Source organism: Epinephelus lanceolatus, chromosome 4 (assembly GCF_041903045.1).
Source record: "Epinephelus lanceolatus isolate andai-2023 chromosome 4, ASM4190304v1, whole genome shotgun sequence".
NCBI classification, from domain to species: domain Eukaryota; kingdom Metazoa; phylum Chordata; class Actinopteri; order Perciformes; family Serranidae; genus Epinephelus; species Epinephelus lanceolatus.
Genome location: NC_135737.1, coordinates 44098375 through 44125648, shown reverse-complemented (window position 1 = coordinate 44125648; position 27274 = coordinate 44098375). Strand labels below are relative to the sequence as shown.

Sequence of the window (27274 nt, the reverse complement as noted above, 5' to 3'; positions counted from 1 at the left end):
AACATGTAACAAAGGTTGCCACGGGGGCCTTGGGGTTATGGCGGGGACCCTGTTGTCAGCGCCCTTGGGCCACCAGGGTGCTCCTAATCTGTAGTCTTTGACTGACCCTTCGCTAAGTCCTGCCCCTTAAACGCCATCTGGCCAATCATAACGTAGCATCATTGCTGGCTCAGACCAGGGTCCGACAACAACACAGCTGTTTCGTTTCAAATTTCCTTTATTTTCAGGCTGGTTTGTGGATATCTGCGCTGCCTTCTGTAGCACTTTGAGATTTGTTTGTTATGAAAAGTGCATTGCAAATAAAATGTATTATTATTTATGATTATTATTTGGAGCTGAATGTTGTGCCTGGGGCACGTCGTGTATTAATGATACTCGTTACCTGGAGAGGTTGGAAAAAGATATACGTTTCTTCCCTGTTCCAAAACCAAAATGCTTGCTTTTTTGGCATGCTGCTTTTGCTCTTTAATGATTATAACAGTGAAACAAAGACCGACCCTGCTGTACAGTACAGTGTGATCTGTAGCCTATAGTTCGGCTTTAGCTTCTAACTATCTTTGTCTTTTTAACCTATTGTTGCTGCTGAGTCAGTTTGACATCCTGGATATATCCTTCAAACACAGACTGTAGACCCCTCTGTCTGCTGCTCTCTGGAATCACTCTTTCATTTTTCCAAAAATATGATAATATCTCTTCAGGGAGTGCAGTTAGTTACAGTGTGGGCTCCATGATTAGTCTGACAGCTTGTTGGACCATCACAAAGGGGCGGGACTTAGCGAAGCGTTCAGTTGAATGACAAGCACTGTCAGGTGATTACGCATGCTGCCTATACTTTGTGCAAACAGCACCATGGTAAATTTGGCATATTTGAAGGTCTTAAATGTAAATGAATTTGTTTTATAGCTACAATATAAAACCAACAGAGACTCACCACTGGTCATGAAGTTGGTGGCCTTTTCCTTGATGGCTGGGGTCAGCTGCTGTGTGTTTCTCAGGTACTGGAGGATGTAGATGTTGGGGGCCAGGAGCGCCATGTTCTGCTCACCACATCCATACGGCATCTTCAGCAGCCCATCCAGGTTCTTCATGGCTCGGCCCAAAATGTCACCTGCACAAAGAGACTTTAAATTCTAAACTGGCTTGAAAGACAATAATCAAAGTGTATCTTGTTGTGTTGTTACACCACCCAAAAATATTTTGTTATCCTGCCAGAATCAAATTTAATATGCTGAATGTTATAAAATCACTTATTTCTACTTTTCATTTTTATTCAGTAATTCACTTTAATTCTAATTTGTTAATATTCAAAATGCTCATAGTAGCTTTAAAATGTTCTACAGTATTCCAAATCCAACTGTGTTTTAGTTCTAATAAATACAACATGAACTAATATTACTAACTCACAGTTGTATGCCTCTTCAAACCAGTCAAGTTTCTCTAAAAGTTTGCATCCATGTCTGTGACAACATGGATGCTTCACATGCATCTCCCCCCTGTCTATGGCTGTCGCCTGTGTGGAGGCATAAAAACCTTGGTGGGCTGTTTCCACGTTCATCTGCTGAGGGGGGAGATTTTCTCTTTGCTCACCTTAAATCTCAGTTTAACACTAAGGCGTGATGATTTAAAAAGTTTTGACAATAATTGTATGAAAACAAAACACGAATATCACTGAACAAAAATGAATTCATTAGTTTACCCAGGACTGATATCGTAGCACGGGCAGATCCATCAACCACGTCGTCAGGGAGTTGAATGTCTACATCCTCTGTCAAGGTCTCTCCTGTGTACAGACAGAGAACAAACACTCAGCTCTGATGTCGTTTAGATCTAACAGATGGTGAAAGACTCATGAATTGAAACAGGTCACACTTAAAATAAGATCAATGTGATCAGTAGATCATACCACAAAACAGGAGGTTCTTCCTTTAGGTTGATAAAATGTATTTAAGTTAAGACATTAAATGGATCTGAGACACCTGCGCTGAACTTTGTTCAATTACCATCATCACAAAACTACATGAAAGTGGTAAATCTCTCTATTACATTTTCGACATGCAATCTACTGGACTTCTCTGAACTTATACTGTCCGTCTTGTCCCATGTTTGATGGGCCACGCCTGGTATAAACCACGCTGACCTTTTGGACAGAGCAGCCAGTTGTAGGTCTTTGTCTTCTCAATTCCTTCAGCCTGTGAGGGAGAGAAATAATGTGAGTTTCCATCTGGTTAACAGATAAATGTTTTCTTTGTCATCCTGTTTTCAAAGTACCAACCTTTATTATGAGGGGTCGCGTGACCACGTCAATGCGACCTCTTTCTGGCACGCTCACAATCTCATTGTCACATGAAGTGTGGGATGCCACAGCCTCAGCAGTCACTGACACATTCACAGCCCCTGAAAAACATCAACAATAACAGTGTAAACTGATTTAGTATTTATAGGAGTGGTGCCACCCTAGCTAACTTGTTAGAGTACATAAGTAAGTAAGGAAGTAACATTTTATTTCTTGAGTCTCACCTAAGACTGACGGGTCCATGGTCCAGCTGAGGGTCTTGCGCTCACCACCGCACAAACAGGACGTGTACCCGTCAGAGAGGGGGGTAAGTTTGTAATCCAAGGAGGGGGTGGGAGTCACACTGACCTGTTCAAGAGAGACAACAGTGTATTTTAAAACTGGTGACTTGTGGCAAATGCAGCTGTGCTTGTGTTTAGTGCTAACTAGCGAATATTATACACTAAAGTAAAGCCCCTTTTCCACTGTGTTACGTGCAGCAGCCTGGGCTGTCTCTCTCTCCTGTCAGGCTTGTCTCCCTCCTCCCTCTGCCTGCTGTGCACCTGAGTGCAATCGGCACTCAGGTAGAGAGAGGAGGAGGGGATAAGAGGGACAGGGAGAGTAGAGACAGGGCTCGGCACACGGCACAGACACCAGCACAGGTGGTGAGGAGTTTTTCCCCTTTTCCTCCTTTGTTTTCTTTCCCCAAGCAGGTTTTCCCCCCCATGCTCATTTAGGAGCTGGGGTTTTGTTGTGTTAGTTTGTTGTTTTAGTTTGGGCTGGATATTACCGGTAGTTACTTTATTCGTCTTTTTGTTTATTCTAGGTTTAGTTCCTTTTCAGGTAGTTTAGGGGGAGACGCTGGGAGCGACGGCCCACTGCGTGGTTGGCTCAGCGTCTTCCCTCCTTCTGTTCTTTTCGGCCGGGGTCTCCAGTCCCTTTTGTTTCTCTCTTAGTTGTTTGTGTTTTGGTTAATATTTTGGGTTACAAAAATAAAACTTGTGGGTAAACTGTTACTTTTGGTGTGGCGTCCTCTTTTATATGTTGCAGCCTCCTGCCCCTATGGAGCCATGATTTCTGTGTTTGTATGGAGGCCGTAACAACTGCACAAAAAATCTGGCTTTTTCTTCTTTCTTTTTTTTTGATGATTTTTTTGGGTGTTTCTGCCTTTAATCGATAGGACAGTTAAGCGTCAAAGAGGGAGAGAGAGAGAGGGAATGACATGCAGCAAAGGGCTGCAGGCTGAAATTGAACCCGGGGCGCCGCAGCAAGGACGAAGCCTTCGTACATGAGGCACCTGCTCTATCCACTAAGCCACTGACACCTCATCTGGCTTTTAATGTAAAGGTTACAATCTGCATCCACACACAGGTCAAATGACTCTGCAGTAGTGATTCATCAGCTCCGGTTCTGATCGGCTTTTATGGAAACATAACATCTGGGTGAATTTGCTAATTTTGGCCCCTTTACCAGCGAGATTCAATGACGTGCCACCACAAAATACTGTCTGTCTCCATCCAAGTAGCACATAAACATTGATCCAAATTAGTGGGCACCAAGTTTGAAAGAAACAGAAGTAACCACAAGTTTTCACAGGCCTCCATGCTGCTTTCTACTGTAAACTAACCTGTTTTGCAGCCTGTGTGTGATGTCAAACAAAACCCAAACACACACAGAAAGGCACACTCGTCTGCTGCAGAGCCATGTACACAGCTCTGATCTACTGACAGTAGGAAAGGGGCATATAGTGGGTTTACCCATTTAAAAAACCTGTGTGCACGTACAAATTTTGGTGGAAAAGGGGGAATGAGTTTGCTAGCAGTGTCCCTATGAGCGTGTTAGCATTAGGTCATGTGAAATCATTCATTACCATGATGCAGTTGGACAGGTAGTTGAAGGTGGTTGCCTTCAGTTCAAAGTTCTCCCCTCGGATGATGGAGTAAGGCAGACTGAGCTCGAGGAAGAAAGGCTGGAAGACGGTGATCTCTTTACGAGGAGCCAAGCCAAAACCCTGAGGGGACAGACAGAAAGCCTCCGTCTCCCAGGTGGTGATGGTGTCCGGGACAGTGAGGGACACATCCTTCGCTCCAGACTCTCTGGATCAGCAGATACACAGAGACACATTCTGTGAACTTGGAAAACATACTGACAAAGAACAAACGTGCACAACCATTATACAGGAAAGAACTGTAATATATAAAACATATTTTCCTTAGCATTTTATAAAGTCATAAAGTGAATTTTTGAGCCATTAGGCTACACAAAAATAAGAAAGTCTAGAGGGTCAGTAAATTATCTTCATGCTAGTCATGTGTGGGGAGAGAGAGCAGGAAGCTGGAGACATGGACTCTAATGCCAGCCCGTTCTCATCCCCAAGTTGTCAAATACCGCTGCTTTGTCATGATGTTGGTGTCAGACACCTGATGTCAAAAGCTGCCTTTTGCAGCGATATGATGCACCTCCAGGCAGCGTCACTTTATAACATGGCCAGACATAACCTTCTGTGGTCTTACAGTACGCTGCCAGTTCGCCGGAGAAGACACGCGGACGGGCGGCATCCGTTCATAGAAACAAATTTAAAATGCTGCCAGTAACGATGTAACAGACATAACATACCACGGTGTTATAATACACTGCTGGTTGGCTGGACGGCACCTGTCACGGCAGAATTATATATGAAAGGGCTGCGTCAGTTCATATTGTGGTCATATGCCAACTGACACAGCGATCTAACATGCCGCTAAACAGCGTCAGGTTGAAACGTTGCCAGTAACGACATAATATAAGAAGCTGGGAGGTCCCTACAGGGTATGCGGAACGGAGGGTGGATGGGTGTAACAAACCCTCGACTTTCACCAGGGAGCCCTCTGTTTGCTTCCCGTATGAATGTAGAGCCAAACCATGATGCTTTTTTTCTAAACCTAACAACATGCTTTTGCTGACGTTTGGGCGTTGGTTGCAGATGCAAGAGGATACCTAGCGCAGAATATGAAGATGTGAAAGGCCACAGATAATGCGGTGACATGTGGCAAACTGGGATGACAACATGTTGCTGGTGCGCATGGTCTTTGGGTCTAAAATACACTGAGATACACATAAACAATTTGTTTCCCAATTTTATGACCATTAAAACCCTTTGTTGCAAAAACCCACCCAACTTCCACCAAGTCCCATATCCAGGTCTCGGGGAAGAAAGTGCGGACTGTCTCTATTGGTGTATCTTCAGTTTGGTAGTGTCCACTACCTCCTACACCAGGACTGCTTGACCCTGTCATCAACACAGGTGTCCTCATTCTGGCTACTCCAGGAGCAGCATCATATTTAATAGTATAACCTGAAAAGAAAGCAGATAATATTCCATCAGAAGCAGAGAAAAGCAATGACACGGTGACCTGTTTTTATGCTGGTAAATATTCAGTGTGTGCCACTTGATAGAGCAAAAATAAAAAAAGTCACCATAGTGGTGGCCCTGGTGGTATTCTCTTCCCCTGTACTTGAGACATGTAGGCACGCGGATAACCAAGTTCGTCGCCATCTTCAGCCCCACATTCTAGATAATCCAACAACATACAGGCGTCACTGAAAAGCTCATTAAATGTAGAACAAAACATATCAGTATTTTTCTTTATATTTTACCTGGAGAACTGTATAAGCATCGTCTCTCTCATTTTCAGGGTATGGTAGGACGTATCTTCTGGGTCTCACATGCAAGCACGCTACAGGATCTTGAATTTCATATGGAATATAGGAAACTTTGTTGACGGGCAACAAGCCAAATATCTGAAAAGAAAGGTGTGGTACAAAATGATAAACTGATTGATGTTTGTTGCTCCGTGATGAACTGACAGTTGGGGAACTCTTGGGACTTAAGACGTTCTCTTTTATCTTGAAACATGGATGTCAAGTATGTTTGTAAAAGCAGTGCCTTCACCTATAAGGCAGACTCTTACAAAGGGATACCCCTGCCATATGTGACATATGTTATATAACTGTTAAAGCATGAAAATGAGGGAAATCTAAAGTCCAGTTCAGACCAAATATTCACAACGAGACGAAATTGTTTTAGAATGTTTCAGAGAAGAGTTGCAGCGGTGTGGACTGTCCGGTCTGAGCTTGACTCAAACTGGCTGATGGTGTCACCTGCAAGTCAGCTGGTCAAATCCCCAGCAGCTGGTTTTAGAACGTGTTTCTAAAGCCAATCAGCTTGTAGTGAAGTCTGCTGGTCAAGTCAAAATGACTGCAGACGGCGTGTTGGCTTGCTGCAGCAGGTGCTCCGTCCCCGCAGAGCCCTCTGCTTCCATCCTCACTGTGCCGGTGTCGGGAGGTGGGTCGCTGCTGCTGCTTTTTCATCACTACTATAAATGCAGCTGTAGCCAGTATCTCACTATCACTATCCTCATTCAGATTTTAAGAAGCTACAAATTATATTCAGCCACAAAATCAGAACAGAAGTACAGAGAGGTGTTGCATAGAGATGATACACCGTCTCATCTAGTTGCATTGGTGTGAACCAGCAGGTTTTCAGAATGCTGCAGAACAGCACATTGCAAGTAGTCGCCTGTTTCAACTTGTCTCCTCGTGAATCTGGTCTGAACTGGGCATAGAACAATTACATGAGAGTCTATGAACACAGCAAGGTTGTTGTGGGACCCATGTCATAGCTAACAGACTTAGCAAAGGGTCAATAATGCAAAATGCCATGCAGAGTGAGTGTTAATGATCAATGCATCTTTTTCCGGTTGATTCCAGCAGTCACCTTGTCTGCGTTCAGAGTCTTCCCAGGCTCCTTGATGAGGACACTCTGGTCGACAGCGCTCACACCACACAGAGAGTCTGGCTGGGCCGTCAAGTGCAGGGTGGTCTCCTCTCCTGGGACAGCTGAGGATGGAGAAAACTCCAGGGACACCTGACACACACAGGAAAGACACATCATCAGCATCTGGACTTTAGTGGTATGAAAACCTTTGATCTTTTCAACCTGATGTGTGTTTTACCTGGAAAAGTCTCCCAGATTGATTTTTAATCAGAAGACCTTGTTAGTTAGACCACAGACTTTTTCATTGAGCTGACTCCCCTATGTTGGTGGCCTGAAGCACCTAGCAGGGGAATAGCCTCACACTCGGCTCAAAGATGGCTATTTCACCATACAACATTTTCCTACCAGTGGAATAACCACATGGTAATTAGTCCAGCAGATGTCTGATAAATTCTTTATAACGGCTGTCCCAAGCACTGTTTCTATCGTGTTTTGGGGGTCATGTTATTATTGTCAATCCCAGCTCCCTGTTCTGCTAAGGTTGATGTTTCCTTTTGGGGAATAACAAGGTCAGAGTCTAGATGCCAAAAACTGACACTACACTTATTCTACATTTGAATTATAATCCGTTTGACAATAACTGGCTACGGGGTGCTGGTCTCAGTTTTACAGACCTCAAGTTTGAGACAGAAAATCATGTAAAACAAAATGTTATACATAATTATTAACAATATGTTTATATGTAAAAAAAAAACATATATATATGTTACATCTAAATGGGTCCATAAATGTAAAAGAATTGTTTAGAAAAATATGCACAGAGTTTTTTCCAACGTACTTTAGATCAAAATATGCACACTTCCATATGACAAAAGCCTGAATGGTTGCTGGTGTTTGTGCTGGCTGAATTTCAATTTCAATGCAAAGACACATGACTGATTGGACTTCTAAACTGGGAGCACATGCTGCAAAATATACACAGAAAAACTGGGGGACACTTTTATTTTGTAGCCAAAGAGGAAACAAAACAAGCATACCTACCAACAACACGGTGCAGGAAGACAACAAAATACTGTTTATGTCAGAAGAACTGCGGCCAGTTTGATGAACGTCTGATGATTTTTTTTATATAAAGCTACACATTGATGGTTTGTAACACAACTACTGCAATCTTTGATTCTACACCTAAATGTGCCAGCAACAGTCGTTGCCACACGTCTCCTCCTCACACTGACCTTGTGACCGAAGCATTTCTCAGTGGAGAAATCAGCGCTGTTGGCGATCACAGTCTCGCTGGGGAGGATGGCATAAACCACAATCTGGACATCTGGTGTCATGTCTGGAGACACTTTCAGCTTAAAGGACATGTCACCCTCATTCACTGAAACAACAGATCAGATCAGCTATTAATAAGACAGTCATCAGTCACATGACTCCATAGATCAATACTACAGACTTATTTGGCCATGGTAATTAAAATATGTTGTTCTTCACCTAATTTATCCTGAACTTCAACCTTCTGATCTCCGAACATGACAATTGATCCTCTGGACAAGACCTGGGGAAATTGAACACACGAAGAATGAGTAATGTAACAATAAAATCTCTTTTCCTTTAACAGCAGAGTACAAAGCTGTGTGTGGATATTTGTCACACTTAGCTACAATACAGGTGCTTTTAAACAGGTCTGAGGCCTGTCTCAAGATGAAAGTTTAATTTTCTCTGGCTCTGTTTGAGGTATCTGGCTTTACCAAAGCAAACACTGGTGAGCAAGAAAAACTGGGGCCGGCTGCACAAAGCACTGTAAGTTTGCTCCTCATATGACACTTAACGTTTAGTTTTTCCTTAGCTGAAGAAATTACTTTAGTGTGATGTTGCAAAGAATCTCTTAAAAGGTTTCCTTAATCAAGGAAAGACGTAAAGGCACTTAGGGTGTTTGAAACCTGGTGAATGACGCGGCACACCGTTGACATGTGTAAATAAAATTCCTCGCCGATTGGAAAGATGCCGTTGCATAAAACTGCAGAGCAGTCATTAATTGTAAAGAGGCTCGAGGAGCGCAGCTTCAGAAAGTTGAGTGATCCAGCTCCAGATGTTGAGACAAATCATAGACTGACCTCTAGACAAATTTATAGTGCAAAATAAATCACTTGTCATTAAGGGTGTCCATCAGGTCCTCCTAGTCGTGGAACGCTCTTTTCTGGATGCCGTCATTTTCCTTATTTGTCTCAATAAAATCAGACATGTTACCATTAAGATGATGTCAGAGGTTCCTTGTGTTTTTTCCCTTACTTTGGTTGCTAAGGTCCTCTCTGCAACGGTTTAACAAAGGTTAAGCAATTCCTTAAGTATAAGACCAAGTCAAGGAGAAAAACTTAAGGAAACCTTAAGGAGAAGACTTAAGGATATTTTGTTCAACTGATTCTTAACCTAATGTGCTTTGTGCAACCAGCCCCTGGTCTCACAAAGCTGGTTACCAACTGGGACTGCTAACTCTGGGTTTTGCAAACCAGCTGTGTGCTTACGAAGGTATCATATCATAAGCGACATATTTAATGAGATACTTGATGATTTAATTCAGCCCCTTCTCATTTGGAAGTCTTCAAAGCCAGCTTTTATAGCGGTAAGACACACTGACAGGTGGTGTCAGTTTTTAACACAGTCCCCCGGTCAGCACGTGTCATGGCAATACAATGTGCGGACGGGCAGCGTCAGTTAATATCCTGACCAGACGGCACGGTATGATACACCGCTGGACAGCTCAGTTTGAAAGGTTGCCAGTAACGACATAATATCAGGAGCTGGAAAGTTCCTATAGGGCGGGTGGGAGGGGCGGTCAACACTGGTTGGGGCTACAAATCTAAACATGAAAAAAACTGTGAGCGTGGAGAAAAAAGACCTCTGTACTTTGGGGCTAAATTAGCTACTACAAACATAACACACCACAGGGTCCAATGTCAGTGGTTGAGCTGCTTTGTGGGCAACGTAGCTGCCAGGTTTTGACAAGAAATAACAATGTGTAGAACTAGAGAATACAATTTTCTTCAGAAACTTTTTGTGTGAGTGCTGGATGTTGAAAAGCTGAAGCTACACTGAATTGCTGGTTTTAAAAGTTGAATAACACCATTAATGTTTAAAAATTCGCTGTAAGGGTGACGCTAAACTTTAAACGCACCAGAGTGAATATTTTGTCCAGTATTTATCTCAGTGTGCTCACCTCTTAATATTCAGAGAATACATAGTGTAAGGAAACGCACATTAATTTAGATTTCCTTTGCAGTATAGTGTACACAGTCAACCAGGGTTAACGCTACTTTGCGTACTACTACTCAACATATTCCATGCTAAAATATTACCATGTAGCAGAATGTACCATGGTTTTGCTGTCTCCAGTCTCACCGGGTAATTTGCTAAGTGGCATAAATATGGTTCTTCAATCAATCAATCAATCAATCAATCAATCAATCAATCAATCAATAATCTGACGTAACAGTCATCTCAAAAACAACTTCCTGTCCATCGTCGAGAAATAGTTCACCCACCACTCACCAGATACATCACATCCACAGAACCTTGAGCCTCTCCAACTATGGTGTAATGGATGGAGATGTCTTGTTCTTCGTCACAGGGCAGTGCTTTATCCCTCTTCTTCACCTCCAGGTAGCTGACTGTTTTAGTATCATCAGAAGGAAGTTGGGTCATAGACACCGTGTGTTCTCCACTCTCATAGTACGGCGTTCTATAACCAGCGTAGCTCAGTGTCGGTGTGTTGCTAACCTAGATAGTAGAAAAGAAACACTATAAATAAACTCATGATGGCTGAGGTATTAGAGAGCTTCAGTTTTTACAGCCAGTAGAAATGTTCAGATATAAACATAGTGAAAGGCATGTTTTAGGTTTGAGCTTCAGGACTGCATCAGAATCTTCATGAAAGCATTTTGCTGTGACTGACAAATGTTGGATAAGTAGGAGTAGGGTTGCTTCTTACTCACGTGTAATTTGATGTCCCGTTTAAGGTTAGCTGTATTAAATGAGAAAGTGGCGATACCATCGCTGTTAGTTGTGAGATTCTCTATGCGACGTGTTGACCACCTTTCACCTTCAAACAGGTACACGGCCATGTCAGGAACAGGTGTATTATTGTAATGAACTGCTTTCACCTGTTGGAAACAAACATTTATCAGTGAGAATGTTCAGTACAACCTAACACACCGTGCATAGAATCACACCAAAGAACTGAACTCCATTACACTTACTTTTCCTTCCACATTCGCTCCTTCGTCAAAAATCTTGGGTGTGTCGATGAAGGACAGCCTTCCAACCACATATGTAATCGTCATTTCCTTCCCTTGTGAGCGTGTAGTACCTGAACGAGGGAACAAGAAGTCTCCATGTTAAAGCTAGCTTGCAATCACATGACTATGACGACATGCAAAATACAGGTGGAGGGCAGGGAGTGATAAATCCATATACTGCGAGCACTGGACATAGAGGAAAGTGACGACATTAAAGGGTTGGATGAACCTACAGGCAGCTGGTATCGTCAGAACATTTAAACTGCAACGCAAAACAAAAGAAAGTGATTTTTCCCACAACTTGACCGATTTGCCCAATGTGGACACTGTCGTTGTTACAAATTACTTCATCCTCCAGACCTCCTAACGCTACTATTTGTTAGGGCTACAGCCAACCCCCTTTCAACGTTAGGGGTGGGTGGATCAATCTTAAAATATCGATACTCTTAAATACTCCATTTTCATTTTGAAGATCAAGGGATTTGTTTCTCTCTGCTACGCTGTACGTATTTGTGTTTCAAGAGTAAAAGTGTCTTTGCTTTTCCACTGATGTTGTGTTGTCTGCACTCAGTCAACTTACTTGAGATCCAGTCAGGGTGGGCGGTATATCGATTTTTTAAAAAATATATGAATATATTTTCAAGCAAGATAAAAAATTACACAATACTGTTTTTGTGCCGATATGTGGTGTCTCGCCGACCACAGCCAATCCCCGACCACCCCGCTTCTCCCCCTTAAACAAATCATGTGTGTTGCAAGACTCTGCTCACCTCTGTCTGCAGGAGACCAGAGAGAAAGGTGTTTTTAAAAGTCTCTGTGTGTTCAGTTTCAGTACGTCTGTAGCTTCTAACTGAATCTCTGTGGTTTTTGAGTTTAGTTTCTCTCCTGCGTCCTGTTTTTACTTTAGATATCTGCTTTATTTTATTGATTCATGTTCGCTATCAGCCGGATTAGAAGTTGTGTGAAGTTGCTGCTCGAAAACTCAACATTTCCTTATTTTTCTTCTTCACACTACAAGTTTTTACAAAACAAAATATCGGGGGACTTTTATTCTTAAGACTCTAGAGGAATTAAAATATGTTTATTACAGAATAAGCCAAACGTCATTAGCGGCTTTTCTTTAATTAAGACAAGTCCAATAATACAGCAGGGAGGAAAGTGAAATCAGAAACAGCCACAGTGAGATGTTGATGATGATGAAGAGCTGCAGACAACAGGCTCTTACTGCATCTCTGCAAACAGCTCACCTCCAACGGGTAAACTTCTTTTACCTGCCCTGCTGTGGACACAGGAGGCCGATGTTCACCTTCCATATATAGAGCCTAACCATGATGTTTTTTTCTGAACCTAACCATGTGCGTTTATTTTGAGAAAAAAAAAAAGCATCATCTAATGAACAGAAACTGTACATTTCCTGTAAAACCGGATGTGTATTTTGGAAAGACACGCTGTGTGTAAATGGCATTAATTGACAGGAAGTCCCAGAATGTCAATAACAGACACACCCAGGATACCTAGTGTGCAATATGAAGATTTGAAAGTACACTGACCAAGCTGCGACATGAAAACCTCTATACTATTTAACTGAGTAGACAAAATGAACCTAACCAAGTTATTACAGCACAAATCATCATCAGCCTCCAGTTGCCTGCCCTCCATCTGGACAGTGCACCAATGTATGACGTCACATGCAAAGAAGCTATTGTTTCAATACGCCACATTGTAATTCTCTTAAGATACTCTTTTTAAAATATTAATAGAATACAAAAAGTTATAAGACTTGCCTGTCCCCTCCTCTTCCACTTTGGCGCTGAACTTCAGTGAATCTTGCAGCACCTTCTGTGCACGTTTTGTGAAAGTTGACATCGGGAAGGTAAAAGTGGCACAGCCTTTCTTGTCCGTCTAGAAAACACAATAAAATAGAGATAAGGTAAAATTAAACAGAATGAAAATGTAAAATAAAGTTCTCCCATGTTCTACCCTTATTACTCTACAATATATTCACTTTAAAGTATCATTCAAACTATAAACTGGGCACAAAATTTTGGACTCTGTACATTTGTTCAGCTTTTCAGTTCTAAAGTTATGAAAACACATTTAACACGCATCATATGTTTGTTTTCACCAACTTTAATTTACACATGTACAGTTGAGGCCAGAGGGGTCCAAACTGTTTTAAATGGGGGCCATATTAGATAATGTGAAAATACTTGTGTGCCAGCTACTTCTGAAATCATTTGGGTTATTCTAAGAAGGATCATTACGAATGAGACAAATGCACTGGTTTCATCCAGCCCGTTCTCATGCACAAGTTTTCAAATATTGTCGCTCTGTCAGTGATTTCTGTGTCAGATACCTACAGCAAAAGCCACCTTTCATGGCGGTATGATACATCGCCAGGTGGGATCAGTTTATAACATAGCAGGATGGAACCTTTCGTGGTTTTCTGATAGGTCTCAGGTCAGCTGGACGGCACCTGTTGCAGCAGTATGATAAATGGACGGGCAGCATCAGTAAATAAGGCCTGGAGTACACTGCATAACGTGAGAAGCATGTCACAGCAGCCTCACCAAACTGCTGCGGCTTGCAAACTTGCGGTGTCCACACCGTGTTGTTGCCTTAGCACTACTGTATTACCACAACTAAAAGCTGATACTCCACTCATTTATAAGGCTGCACTAACGCTGTACCTGCCACTGTATTGTCAACAACACGATCATGCAAATATTTCACATTAAAAAGCCTCAACGAACGAATCTGTCCACAGAGACGTTGTTAGAGCGCCTTTATTTTGAAACAGAAACAGGAAAGGTTGAGTAAAACAGAGGTATTTATATTTCTTCATGTCTGTGAGTGATCTAGACAGTGAAACTGTAGTGAAAGGTTGTATAATGTCAATATGATTATCAAAAGAGCACTTTCATTGTCTATTTTTGCTGAGCACTGCGTGTCACTGAGAAAAAATCAGCGAGCCTCCGAATCTCTGTGGCTGCTCTGACTTGTTAACACGAGCACCAGACAAAAGATGTTCGGTGACGCACACGCCCTGCTCACGCAAACAGTGTGGCTGCTCTAACCAAACATGTGCACTTGACAAAACAAGTTTCCCTGATGCACATGCCCTGCTAATATAGACAGTATGGCCGCTCTACTGTGTAACAAGGACCCTGGAAAAAAAACAGGTTCCATGACGCACACGTGCTGCTAATGAATGCAGTATAGCCCAGCCTAACGTGGCTGGATGAAACCTGTAACGACTGTATGATACGCAGTTCAGTGGTGTCAGTTTGAAACGCTGCTGGTAACAATGTAACATAAGTAGCTGGACCTATGGAGTGAGCAGAAGGGGTGGTGGATGCCTCCAACAAACCTGGACTTTCACTGGGGAGTCCGGTGTTCGCTTCTCGTATGAATGTAGAGCCAAACCATGAAGTTTTTTTCTACACCTAACCACTTGCTTTTGTTGCAAAAGGAAATAAATGTAAATACGAAGGCTGTTTGCATCTAACGAGTAGAAACTGTTCATTTCCTGTGAAAAAGGAAGTGTTTTATGAAAAGACACAGTGGTGTGAATGGACACGCTGTCGCAGAAGAAACGCAGAAGGATACCTAGTACGTTATATGTAGACGTGAACGGCACTGAGCAGGCAGCGATTTTTGCTGGGTTGGGATGAAAACGCATTGCACACAGTGGTGAAGTGAAGAATATAGGCAGGTATACTGGGTATACCCACCTCTTTTGGCCGTTTACAATATACCCACCTATCAGCCAAAAAGCCGCTCGAATATATGGGAGAGTGTGCCCACTTCCTCTTGGGCAACCTACCCATCTACCTAGTAGTACAGCCACCTCATCAGCTGTCACTACACCACTGGGTGTAGATTCTGTTGGAGGATATGTGAGGTCTAACCTGATATGCACCTTGTCTCAGCAGAGATGTTGCTGTACCTGCTTTATCTCGTTATAGCACGGGGCCTTTACATCAGGCACTCCCTCTGGATTGTCAAGGGAGATGAAAAACCTATGACCATGGCGACTGAGAGGTCGGCACACCTCAACGTTGACATCACCAGGCACAGGTTGTCCGTATGTATACCTAATTAGATGGACATAGACAGAAAACACAGTGTTGTTGAAAAGGGCCTATTTCAGATTGTTTAAGCTTGTAATAATGAGTGACAGAACTCTTACTTACATCGCACATACTTCAGCTTTGATTTCTTCCTGATCAATACTGACTTCATCAGGTGCGTCTATTTTGACGTCAAATTTAGGCAAAACTGGGGACAAAATACAATGGTTGGCATCCTTGCTTCAGTACAAACTGAAATAAATGGAAAGTAAAAAAAAAACAAAAAAAAACATAGCTTACCATATTTCTCCACCTTAAAGCTGTGATGTATCTTCTCTAACCCAATGGTGACAATTACTTGGAAGGTTCCTTCAGGGGCCTCGGAGTTTAAGGCGTAAGAGAGCTGCAATATCTTACTATCGGATGTTTCATTCAGCCACTGTCCAATCCTGTTGTTGTTGGGATCCTGTTAAATAAAGTTAACAAGAACAACAGCTTTTTATGGCAAAAATATGAACCTGATGTGAACACAGGAAAAGCATGTTTCTTTTTCTCTTTTTGGGACATGGTTTGGAGTAAAATCTTACTACACATTATGAGTATAATGTTGTTTGACGAAGAGTCTTAAAGGGATAGTTTGAAGTTGCATTGTACTGGGTAAAAGTATTACATACAACAGATGTTGGTCAGCAAGCGCCCAGTTTAGAGAAGCAGACAGAGAGTACCGCTACGGAAGCTAAACAATTTACAGTTGATGAAGGATGCAGTAACAAAACATATTTTAGCCACCTAAAAGAGTCCCGCCTTTAAAAATTCAATATCTGTTAAGGTGTACGCTAATTTCTACTGCTTTTATCTCACAGAACGCAGCCCTTTTTAGCGGGAAAACCTACCAGACTCCCTTAACAACTAGCCTTACTGCCATGCGGTTGTATGCTCCTGCGCACCAGTCAAGTTACAGTTTATATCCGTGTCAGTGAAAACATGGACGCTTCACACACAGAAGATCTTTACAATCAGCACAGTTTCAAGATTAGAGTCACCAATTCAGTATCTGACCAAATGTCTCCCCTTCTGTTCCTGAGATATGACGTTGAATAATGGCCAGAAATGAGTTTTAGCAGAACATTATGATGTCACAGTTCAGTTGACCTTTGACCTTTTGGATATAAAATGTTATCACTTCATCATTATTAGATATTTGTGTGACATTCTCATAATTAATAAATAATAATTAGCCTAATTCTTGAGTTATGGCCAAAACATATATCTCCAGTGAATGGTGTGTGTGTTAATGTCTGGACAGTTTCCTGTGAGTCTTACCTCAATTTCGATGATATTGTACTGAAAAAAGAAGAGAGATTTGTTAAAAGACAAGCTGGTATGTATTGTTTTCATTATGCAGTGTCCTAATGAGTTCATGGTAATGATACGAAACGTGTAAGACACATTAATATAAAAAAAATGCCTGTCCTCAAAGCTTCACCAGGAGCTGATTCAATAGAATCATATCTCTGCCTCGAGGTCCAGTGTGTAGAATTTAGGGGGATATATTAGCAGAAGTATAATATCATATAATAAGTATGTTCTCTTTAGTGTATAATCACCTGAAAATCAAAATCGTTGTGTACTCCTCACCTTAGAATGAGCCGTTTATATCTACATTGGGAGCAGGTCTTTGTTTGAAGAGATCACCATGTTGCACTGCCATGTTTCTACAGTAGCCCAGAACAGACAAACAAACACTGGCTCCACAGAGGGCCATTTGTGTTTTTGCGTCAGCCACTGCAGTAAGAAGCCCAACTGCAGTGAGCAACACCCGAATTCCACTGGTTTGTAACATGAACCTGGTTTATTCAGTGTTTCTGGTGGTTTAAATCACCTGGTCTGTTTGTTTTGGAGAAGAAGAGACCTCTGTGGATGATTCAGCTCCTGGTAAAAACCTCCTGAACAATGAACACTGAAGGAATTCTAACCAGGAGAAGTTTTAGCTGGTTGCAATCTGTAATTCTCCGCTAGACGCCACCAAATCCCCCTAAATCTTACACACTTCACCTTTAAAGAGCACATCTATGTTGATTTACGTTATTACATAACTTCACCATTACCAAACGCTATCACAAATTCTGTGCTTCATTAATGAGATCTAAAGAGAGACTGTTCAAACACTCACCAGCTGATTGGCAGGTCTGAACTTGGTGTCCAGTGTAACTACTCTGAAATTCACTGAGAAAAATACAGAGAGATTTCATTAGACTTTCATTAAACAGCACTGTTCAACATCTTGACAAGCTAGTAAATTTACAAGATAAATTATCAACATGCCCAGCATTTTAATATACTGTTGACATTTACATTATTACCACTGTTGTCTACTGTGAAACTGCACAAACTGCAAAAGCAATAAATTAAAAAGAGTTCAATATCCTGAGAAGGAAACTTTTCAGCTTAGTGTGCATAATTAGCATCTAGTAATGTGTTCACAGCTTTGAATGTCTCTAAAATGGTGGACAGTAGACCAGCAGCTCCTGTGTTCAGTGAGCTAAAATTAGTGTTAATGTCAATGGAGGCTGGTGGCTTTGACGAGAGCATAGATGTGGAACTGAAGCTGTTAACTGCTCCCCTGCTCAACCAGCTGTCTGACAGAAAGGTAAAGCTGTGAAAATACTCTCAATAAAGTGTACACTTGAACTGATATTGATTTTTTAGGTGGCTTAATATGTTTTGTGGCTGACCCCTCCATAGCAGTACATTGCTTAGCTTTCCTGTCAGAATCCAGCCTGCTTCTCCAAACTGGGGGCGTGCCAACTGACATCTACTGTATGTAACACACTTACTATAGTAAGTAAGTACCCCACTGCAAAAAATCCAATCAATCTGTCTAAGGGGTGCAGCAGGAAAACCACAGAAAATGTATATATCCATCTTTCATCCATTTTCATGTGTGGCAGGGGGCAGACGTACAGTAAGTACCCCAGACGTCCCTCTCCCTAGTTATGCTTTCCAGCTCCTCCTGGAGGACCCCAAGGTGTTCCCAGGCCAGATGAGATATGTAATCCCTCCAGTGTGTTCTGGGTCTGCCCCGGGGCCTCCTACCAGTGGGACGTGCCTGGAACACCTCTGACAAGAGGCGCCCAGGAGGATCCTGATCAGATGCCCGAACGACTTCAACTGACCCCTTTCAACACGAAGGAGCAGCGGCTCTACTCTGAGCTCCCTCCGGATGTCTGAGCTCCTCACCCATCTTTAAGGCTGAGCCCAGACGGAGAGGAAACTTATTTCTGCAGCTGTATCTGCAATCTCATTCTTTCAGTCACTACCCAGAGCTCATGACCATAGGTGAGGGTTGGGACGTAGATGGACCAGTAAATCGAAAGCTTTGCCTTCTGGCTCAGCTCCCTCTTCACCATGATGGTCCAGTGCAGTGCCCACATTACTGCAGAAGCTGTGAGAAACCACGGATCCAGCTCATGCTTCATTCTACCTTCACTCGTGAACAAGACCCTGAGATACTTAAACTCCCTTGCTTGGGGCTGTAACTCATTCCCAACCCAGAGGGGGCAGTCCACTGTTTTCTGGCAGAGAACCATGGCCTCAGACTCCTCTGAGAATTGCCACTTTAACATGGTGGAGGGGTTTGCGCCCCCATCCTCGTGATCCCGGGAGCTGTGTTTTTCGGGGCTAATAGCCCCTGGCAGGGTCTCCCAAGGCAAATGGTCCAGGGGAGTGGCCAGAGTAAGAGCGATTCAAGAAGACCTTGATGACTTGGCATATTTGGACCATGAGTCCCTGCCCAGTATGGGCCCGGAGCCAGACCTAGGGGAAGGGGGAAGGGGCCTTGGGCCATGGAGCATGGTCGGGCCCACCACCTGCAGGGACACTGTGTGTTGGGAGTCACAAAATGACTCTGGGGATGTGGAAATTTGATATATATGTCAACTTCATTTTTTTCTTTTCAAATATGCTGGCGTTTTTCATCATGATACTTTTCCACACTAATGTATTGTTTCTGGGTTTCTGTGATTTTAACCCATAACTGCCTGCTGACATTCACTCTACCTGCTACAGCTAATGTTGGTTATCCAGAGCTGAGCTTAGTAAAAGGTGACAGACAAACATTTGGGCCCGCAGTGCTTTATCTTTAAATCCTGAAAATGTCCTTCTAAAAGATATGATGATGCTGTAAATTTCCTCCCCCCATGCTGCACACACATCTGCATTTATCTGTAAAGGGGGAATCTGCCCACAGTACCATACTGCGTAACCCTACAACATTATAGATCCTTAGCTCAAGGTTACCTGTTTGTCCAGGGAGGTAGAGCGGTTTGTCTGTTTGGACGAATGTCATTGGTTTATGGACTTTGATCATGACTTTCCTGACTTCTCTTGAGTGAAATGTGTCGCCATGTACCTCCACCTCGAACATCTGTATCGTTTGTTTCTGTACTAAGGGAACCTGTGACAGACAGATATTTTATAGACACAGAGAGAACCATGACCTCATACTGAAAAAATAATGAATGGATATTTAACTTGATCTGTTTGCCCTTGATTTGTTAAAAACCTAATATCACAAATGTACACTATGGACCTGTGACTCTGCACTTTGAACCACTGTGTGTGTGTGTGTGTGTGTGTGTGTGTGTGTTACAGTATGTGTTACGAAATCCCATTAAGGTCCTCCTACTTAAAAATTGTTGCATATTTTCAGCCCTGTGGAGATGAGTAAATGAATCAAATCTGGAGAGCTGACCTGAAAGTCAGTGCAGAGATGAAATTCTTGACTGGACGTCTGCTTGAGGAGGGTCGTGTTTGCCTCTTGGGACATCAGAGTAATGGTCATGACCAGGGTCTCGTTGGGCTGCAGGAGACTTGCACAGAACTTAGTCTCAGCTCCGGCTTCAAGAACTGCAGGGATGGCCACCATGTACTGCCTGCAGCCACAGAAACATACAGTAAAAATCTTACTGGATCTGATACGGAAGAATTTCCAACACTGAGGATTGCAGAGTAAAAAATCTTTTCCCATCATTCATGTTTAAATAATTCAACCAAACATTAATAGCTCAAGATTACAGAAAAACTTACGGTCCTGCCACGGCTTGACCCAGGCCCGCCCAGCTCAAGACGACACAAAGTGTCCATGTCCACATCTGAATCCCAGGACGACCCATGACTGACTGAGATGTGCGCTGAGCCCTGAGTCAGCAACTGTTAAATAGCCTCTGATTGAGAAACCTGCCCCCGCTGCACCCCCCCCCTCCCAACACACACACACACACACACACACACTTGTGATGCAACCCCTTTGTTTGATTTCCAGGTATCCTATGAGTCAATCATTTAAAGACTTCAGGGTGTTTAATCCTTTGAACTCTGCAACAGAAACGGTACGCCAGTGCATACATTGGTATTTTTGCTTTTTCTGATGTCATTTCTTTTGAGTATATTCAAATGCTTTATATCCCCAAAATCTGTACAGCCTAAGCTAAAAGGTTATCGAAGTCAAGTAATTATAATAACTTATAAAAAAATATTGAAACTGAGTCATTAAAAAATAAATACATTTTTAAAAAATGGACGTGTTTTCATTTGATTCTACAAAATAAAAACACAAAACATTTTTATCCAAAATGTTTTAAAATATTTAAACATAAACAAAATATTTACTAACATGGCATGAGTTATTTGAACTACGTACATTATTTAGATTTAGAGATATGCTCATTTTTACATGCAGAGTGAAAAGGTGTTGTGCTGGTTTTATCATTCATTCTTCTAGCGACGCTGCACGTTTTTGTCTGATTTTGCACCACAAGTAACGTGTGCATTGACGTCATCATTAGTGGGCAATGTAATGACGGGAAGACAGAAGCCTAAGCTTTCTGCTACAGAAAGAATCAACGCTCTAGCTATTATGGTTTTTATTATAGATCGATATAAATGTACAGAGGACCATTACGGGGAAGTACCAGCGTAATTAAGTTGGATTACCACGTTTGCACCACACGCAAGTTAAGGTAACGTAAGGCAATGATGTGATGACGGCTAAGATGGAAGCTTCAGCTTTCTGCTGCTAAAGAATGAATGCTCATGCTGATATGGTTTTTATTTTATATCTGTTTAAACAGAATCATGCAAAAAACAACCTCCTGCGGCTGTCCATGGGATGTCTGTTTCTACAGGGTTTATACAGTTTTTAAGGCTGAAAGCAATTTTAAAAGTTTAATCAGGAAAGGTTAAAAAGGTTTGTCATTCCAACTATAAAAACTAAAATGTGAAAATGACATTTTCCTACAGTTTATGATATTGTGATCAAATGTTGTGCTTTATATCTCGTTTTACAACATCTTTTTGTCCTGCTCATTCCTTCTATGGTGACTGTGCTATGTATGTAAGGGGGCTGTAGTGAACTGTTTCCATAAATCATTTGGACGAATCATTGTTACTGTAAGCGGAGTTCTGCTAAACTGCCCTTTACTCAGCGTGGGTTGTTTGATTTCGCCATGCAAACAGTTCTTAACCTGATTACTAGGGCCAAAGTAGACAATTTTTCCAATAGGTAAACATTTGTGGACTGATAAAGTCCTCAAATTCTGGTCAGGAGTTACAACACAGTAAGAAAGGGTCTTACTGTTAAGAGTGATGCAACAATGAAACTAAACTATCTGTACTGACAGAAGACTTTAGACAACTGAGGCACATCATGGGTCATCAAACATGCAAGTAAAATAACAGGCATCACACAGTCCTCTCTCTCAGACCTCCACACTCAAGCAGTCAGATGGAAAGCCACCACCATCATACACGACCCTTCACATCCGCTCCACAACTCATTTCAACTCCTTCCTTCAGGCCGTAGATACAGGGTCCCTCGAGCAAGAACAAACTTAGTCAAAAAAATCATTCATTTTATCCGGCATCAACATCATCAACAACTCACAATGAAATCTTTGTCCACACTGTATTTATTCTTCATTGATGTTCTATGTTTAAACTGTGTTTTAACTTGTGTTTTTATTCTATGTGCATTTGTGAGCACGTCAAAGACGAATTTCCATTGCTTCTTGCAAGGGACAATAAAGGTTTTCTGATTATGATTCTGAGGCACTGCATGCAGCCACTTCAGATAATGTGCTTTTAAATAAACCTGAATGCTTTTCAAGCAGAGGAGGTGCATGCAGTGAATCAAAGCAGCTGGAGCTGCAGAGGATAGACACTATGAGGTTAAAATATTTATATGTAAATGTCTGTACTTGTTGCACCTCAGTTCTAGTAGCTATGATGTGACAGTGACACCTAAACCATCTGTAACAGGCCTATCAGACCAAAACTGAAGCCATATATAGAATAAAGATGATGATGTTGTCTCGTGTTGTGGTGATACAATCAGCTGTTAAAGAACACTGAGTGACTCTTCAGCACTCCCACTCAACGGGGGCGTTAGAATTCCCGGCATAACCCCATGCACTTTGTTTAGTTGTTGGCTTCTTTGGTGCAAAAAAAAAGCCAAGTTTGCACCACTTTCTCTTATTGTAATAATTAACAGCATGTTTAAACACACAAAGTGAGTAATGTGTATTTGCTACCAGGGAACCTTGGGCCATGGGTCAGAAAAGGTTTGTTTGATCAGATCAGAGACTCTAATTGCAACATTCTTCTTACGAGAGAGTCTGAACTTCTGTTTGATCAGCACGCATAAAACATTAGTGTCATTAGCACAGTGTCAACTGACACATTAAGGGCCTTCAGGTGGGTCCACCTCAGGCCCTGTCCATTGCGGATTTGACCTCTCACGGTCCTCAGAGGTCGAATCTGACTTCCCTTCATATGTGAAAATAAACCTTATAGGGTGCACTCATGCCTACTCTGACCTTGTCACATATCGACATTTGGTCATGGACTTTATGACGTGCAAGGTACCCTGAGTGTGTTGGATGGTAATGTTCTGGGACTCTGTATCAAGCTCAGCCTGTTACATGTATTGTCCGTTTTCACAGGAAGTGTACAGTTTGCATACAGTCACTTTCAAAATAAATGCACAACGTTGGTACAATGCCGCAATTTGACTTTTTTTTTCCCTTCAACAACACACACACACACACACACACACAAATGAAAATGCAGCCATTATCTACTCACCCATATGCCGATGGAGGCTCAGGTGAAGTTTTAGAGTCCTCACAACACTTGCGGAGATCCAAGGGGAGAGGAGGTAGCAACACAACTCCACCTAATGGAGGCTGACAGCGCCCCAGATTCAAACGTCCAAAAACACATAATTGAAAGCACAAAATATCTCCATACTGCTCGTCCGTAGTGATCCAAGTGTCCTGAAGCCCCGACATAAAAAGTTGTTTGGAAGAACATCATTTCAACTCTGTTTGTAGCCTCACTGTAGCCTGTAGCTCTAACTGCCTCTCTGGGCAATCTCACGTGTGCCCGCTTGTGCGAGACCGTGAGACATGGGCACCGCATTCACGTGTGTGTGTGTGTGCGCGGTGCCCATGTTTCACGGTCTCGCACAAGCGGGCACACGTGAGATTGCCCAGAGAGGCAATCTCCGCAAGTGTTGTGAGGACTCTAAAACTTCACCTGAGTCTCCATCAGCATATGGGTGAGTAGATAATGGCTGAATTTTCATTTTTGGGTGCACTATTCCTTTAACTATTTGCCTCCAAGAACACTGCGATCATCTGCTGCTGGTTTGTTGGAGGTTCCCAGAAACAGTTCAAAGTGTATCTATTCACTTGAACAAGCTTTGACTGTCCGAGCACAGGTGTGAAACTCTTATTACACTTCACATTGCTGCGGCTCCCATAAAATGTTGTATTTTACTTGATTTTATGAATTTGTTTTTACAATTCTGTAATCTTATGACTTTTAATGATTTATTTCATTTCACATTTTTTAGGATTTTAGGGTTTATGCTTTTGCTAATCAGTTAATACTCATTTTAAACTGTTTTTAAATGTCTTTTATATGACATGGTCTTGTCTGTTTTATGTTTTATGTCTATCTTATGTGAAACACTCAGTGCTTATATGCTGAGAAACACTGACCTCAACTGGAGATACTGTGGAGGGAAACCCTCCCCTATGAGTGTAATAAATAAATGAAAATGTGATAAATAAATAAAGATCAGTCATGGCTGCTGTTCTATGAAATCACTGCAACACACGCGGAGAAAGATGAGTCAGGAAAGAAACAGGTTTTTATGTGAGCTGTGTTCTCAAGTTTGTGCACACACAAACATGAATATTCAGTATGTTTCTGCAGTCACATTTATCTTCAATCAAATCTTAAAGTCCAAGTCCTGTTCAATTATGGTGCAGTCAATGGGGGTCACAGTTCTCAGTGGAGACCTCACATCACTCTTCAAACTGCAAATGAAAGAACATCAACAGATTATTCAACAGACATTTGGTTACTGAATTGAAATATATTTTGTTTCATTGAATTGAACAGGGTACAAACATTGTACATGAGTTTAATAAATAATTATATCTTTCAATATTTAACAAATTAACCAGTGTTTATAAATCAGTATAATGTGGTCTTATCATTTTCTACAACTTTAAATTAGGTTGTTAGAGCAGCCTAACACACGCAGTATACTGTACACCATCAGTTTTACAGTTTAGCATATTGTTTAAAGGAATAGTTCACCCAGAAACAGCATAAATTGAATATAGTACTCACCTCCCACCTCTCACTGTGGTCCCACAAAAAGTTTTCTGGTGCGTGAAGGAGAGCGGACTTGAATCAAGGCCGAATGAAAGACAGCAAAGAAGATTACAAAATGTCTGAAAATCTTTCTGAAAATTCCCGTGCAGCGTCATCCAAGTGTCTTGTATACATTTGTGGGCTCATGAAAATCCAGACTACTTTTGCTGAACTATTCCTTAACAAAGCATTTTTGGATGATCCCTCTGTGAAGGAATCTGTGGTGCATGTGTGGGTAACGAATTCTTAATGCCACACATGAATTTTCAGAATGTTTTTTGAATGTTTTCAAACTTTTGTGCCGTCCTTTGTTCGGTCCTGTCAAAATATGTCTGTACTGATACAGATTTATTTTTCTGGCACTTTGCTCTCCTTATTGCTGTTTGATAGAAAATGTTTTCTGTGATCATAGAGAGCGTAGGCGAGGTGAAAGCTACATACAGTTTATTTTGTTTCTGAATTAACTGTTCTTTTAATGGGATTGTACAAATGTTCCTGTGCAGTATGTCATTACAGATTGTTACCTGGAGCACAAGGGTAGATGTATTCTGTCTCAGCCTGGTCACCTGGGAGGAAAAACAAGAGTCAGAGACTAAACAAACAACCCCATCAAACACTGCAAAACTCTCTTTGTGGTTGTTGTAGATAATCACCAAGTTAAAACCACACAGTGGTCCTCTAAAATTCACCTAAAACACCTGTCACAGACAAACCCAAAGTCTTTAAAAGCTGTACTGAACTAATCAACACAGACAGAAATGTTTATTTAGGAGCTAACTGTATAGAAAAACTCTTCTAGGAAACCTGCAATGATAAGAAAGACTCAGAGCCTGCAGGATTGTAAAAGACAGAACTCATCCCTTTCACCACCTGTTCACACTAATGCCCTCGGGAACACGCTACAGGGCCCTGAAATGTCGCACCTCCAGACTGGGGAACAGTTTTTACCCCACAGCCATCCACAAACTGAACTTTCCCCCAAATCAAATCCCCCTCTCTCCCCCACCACCACAACAATTTTAAATTTGTTTATGAAGCTGTCTGACATACTGCATCTCCCCCTCTAAGCAAAACTGCTGCCTCTCAACGTTGACATTTTAGTCCTTCTTTCAGGTGTTGAAGTGCTGGAATCTGTCCCACAGGACGTCAGACAAAAGCTTTGAAATTAGACGATTAAGCGATTAATACCAATATTAGGATTCTGATGACTTTCAGGTTGTTGTACAGCTCTACCGAGGAGCAGAGTTTGTCAGTGTGTGCTGTGGTCTTTGTAAAGGAGGTTTAAAGAGGACTGATGTACTTGGCTGGTAGTAGTCGTAGATCTTGACCACGGCTGGCTTCAGGTTCTGCACTAGAACCTCCTGTATGAGCTCCAAGCTGAGGTTGATGGGTATGTCCTTTGTTAACTGTTGGAGGACAAACAGACCACATGATCAGTAACAAATCTGGAGAGCATCATGTATCGTTCCTTTACTGTGTATTATTCCTCACCTCCTGTATGTACACCAGAACATGATCGTCTGATTGTTCAACACGGTCCACCAGCAGGGCACCTTTGAGCTGTGAGGAGTCAATAATCAGCTGGGTGGTTCTTCAGCAACATATGAAAACTATTTCCTGTCTACTAAAGATGAAAGTTACTGTAATAACTCACTTTCTTCAGAGACTCTTGGTCTGGGACAAATCCAGACAGCATTTTGATATCCAGGATCACCATGTTGGTCGTGGTCTCCTTTCCAGTATATCTGTTATTGGGTGCACAGGACTGTTTGTTTAACATTTCAGTATTTTTCTATAACTAGTGAATTGATTACTTACAGGAACTTTAGTGTCAGAGTGATTTTGGGTCTTTCACTGGTGCAGTCGGCCTCTGGTTCGACTTCAACACTGAAGGTTGTGACATCAGTAGGAGTTGGGACGTTATAGTGAAGAGAAATCTGGACAACAGACACATCAGGAAGATTAACAAATATCCTCTTCAAGATTTTTTCTTCATGCTGAGATTAGTTACTCAAGTATTCTGATTTGGGATTCATGAATATGCCAAAACAGAATATATCATTTACAGGTAGTACACAAGTAGCCACCCTGCTTTGTGTTGAATACCAGTAAGGGGAGTTCATTTAAAGCATGGAGTAGAGGCTAAGTACCA

At 41.9% G+C, this 27274-nt stretch overlaps 2 protein-coding genes across 4 annotated transcripts in view; both read right to left on the bottom strand.

The window, feature by feature from the left end:
* Nucleotides 1–20639, bottom strand: part of LOC117260168 (alpha-2-macroglobulin-like) — a 28672-nt gene extending 8033 nt beyond the window's left edge. Inside the window, exons 1-24 of the mRNA XM_033632076.2 lie at nt 20485–20639; nt 20150–20330; nt 19696–19852; nt 17570–17622; nt 16720–16740; nt 15697–15862; nt 15520–15604; nt 15273–15420; nt 13108–13225; nt 11285–11394; nt 11021–11188; nt 10578–10805; nt 8523–8586; nt 8264–8409; nt 7029–7178; nt 5909–6052; nt 5729–5822; nt 5426–5606; nt 4143–4368; nt 2518–2641; nt 2273–2394; nt 2138–2189; nt 1697–1780; nt 932–1108 (exon numbers count right to left, since the gene is read on the bottom strand). Of these exons, the coding sequence (XP_033487967.2) occupies nt 932–1108; nt 1697–1780; nt 2138–2189; nt 2273–2394; nt 2518–2641; nt 4143–4368; nt 5426–5606; nt 5729–5822; nt 5909–6052; nt 7029–7178; nt 8264–8409; nt 8523–8586; nt 10578–10805; nt 11021–11188; nt 11285–11394; nt 13108–13225; nt 15273–15420; nt 15520–15604; nt 15697–15862; nt 16720–16740; nt 17570–17622; nt 19696–19852; nt 20150–20330; nt 20485–20570 (3085 nt within the window). The 5' untranslated portion in view covers nt 20571–20639. The remainder of the gene's footprint in view (nt 1–931; nt 1109–1696; nt 1781–2137; nt 2190–2272; nt 2395–2517; nt 2642–4142; nt 4369–5425; nt 5607–5728; nt 5823–5908; nt 6053–7028; nt 7179–8263; nt 8410–8522; nt 8587–10577; nt 10806–11020; nt 11189–11284; nt 11395–13107; nt 13226–15272; nt 15421–15519; nt 15605–15696; nt 15863–16719; nt 16741–17569; nt 17623–19695; nt 19853–20149; nt 20331–20484) is intronic.
* Nucleotides 20640–24592: 3953 nt separating this feature from the next.
* Nucleotides 24593–27274, bottom strand: part of LOC117260169 (alpha-2-macroglobulin-like) — a 44211-nt gene continuing 41529 nt past the window's right edge. The window contains exons 31-37 of one of the 3 annotated variants that reach the window (XM_078167347.1): nt 26941–27059; nt 26777–26867; nt 26614–26682; nt 26423–26528; nt 25647–25688; nt 25099–25155; nt 24593–24779 (exon numbers count right to left, since the gene is read on the bottom strand). In XM_078167347.1, the coding sequence (XP_078023473.1) occupies nt 25109–25155; nt 25647–25688; nt 26423–26528; nt 26614–26682; nt 26777–26867; nt 26941–27059 (474 nt within the window). In that variant the 3' untranslated portion in view covers nt 24593–24779; nt 25099–25108. The remainder of the gene's footprint in view (nt 24780–25098; nt 25156–25646; nt 25689–26422; nt 26529–26613; nt 26683–26776; nt 26868–26940; nt 27060–27274) is intronic. The other 2 variants (XM_078167346.1, XM_078167348.1) reach the window with 2 other exon arrangements.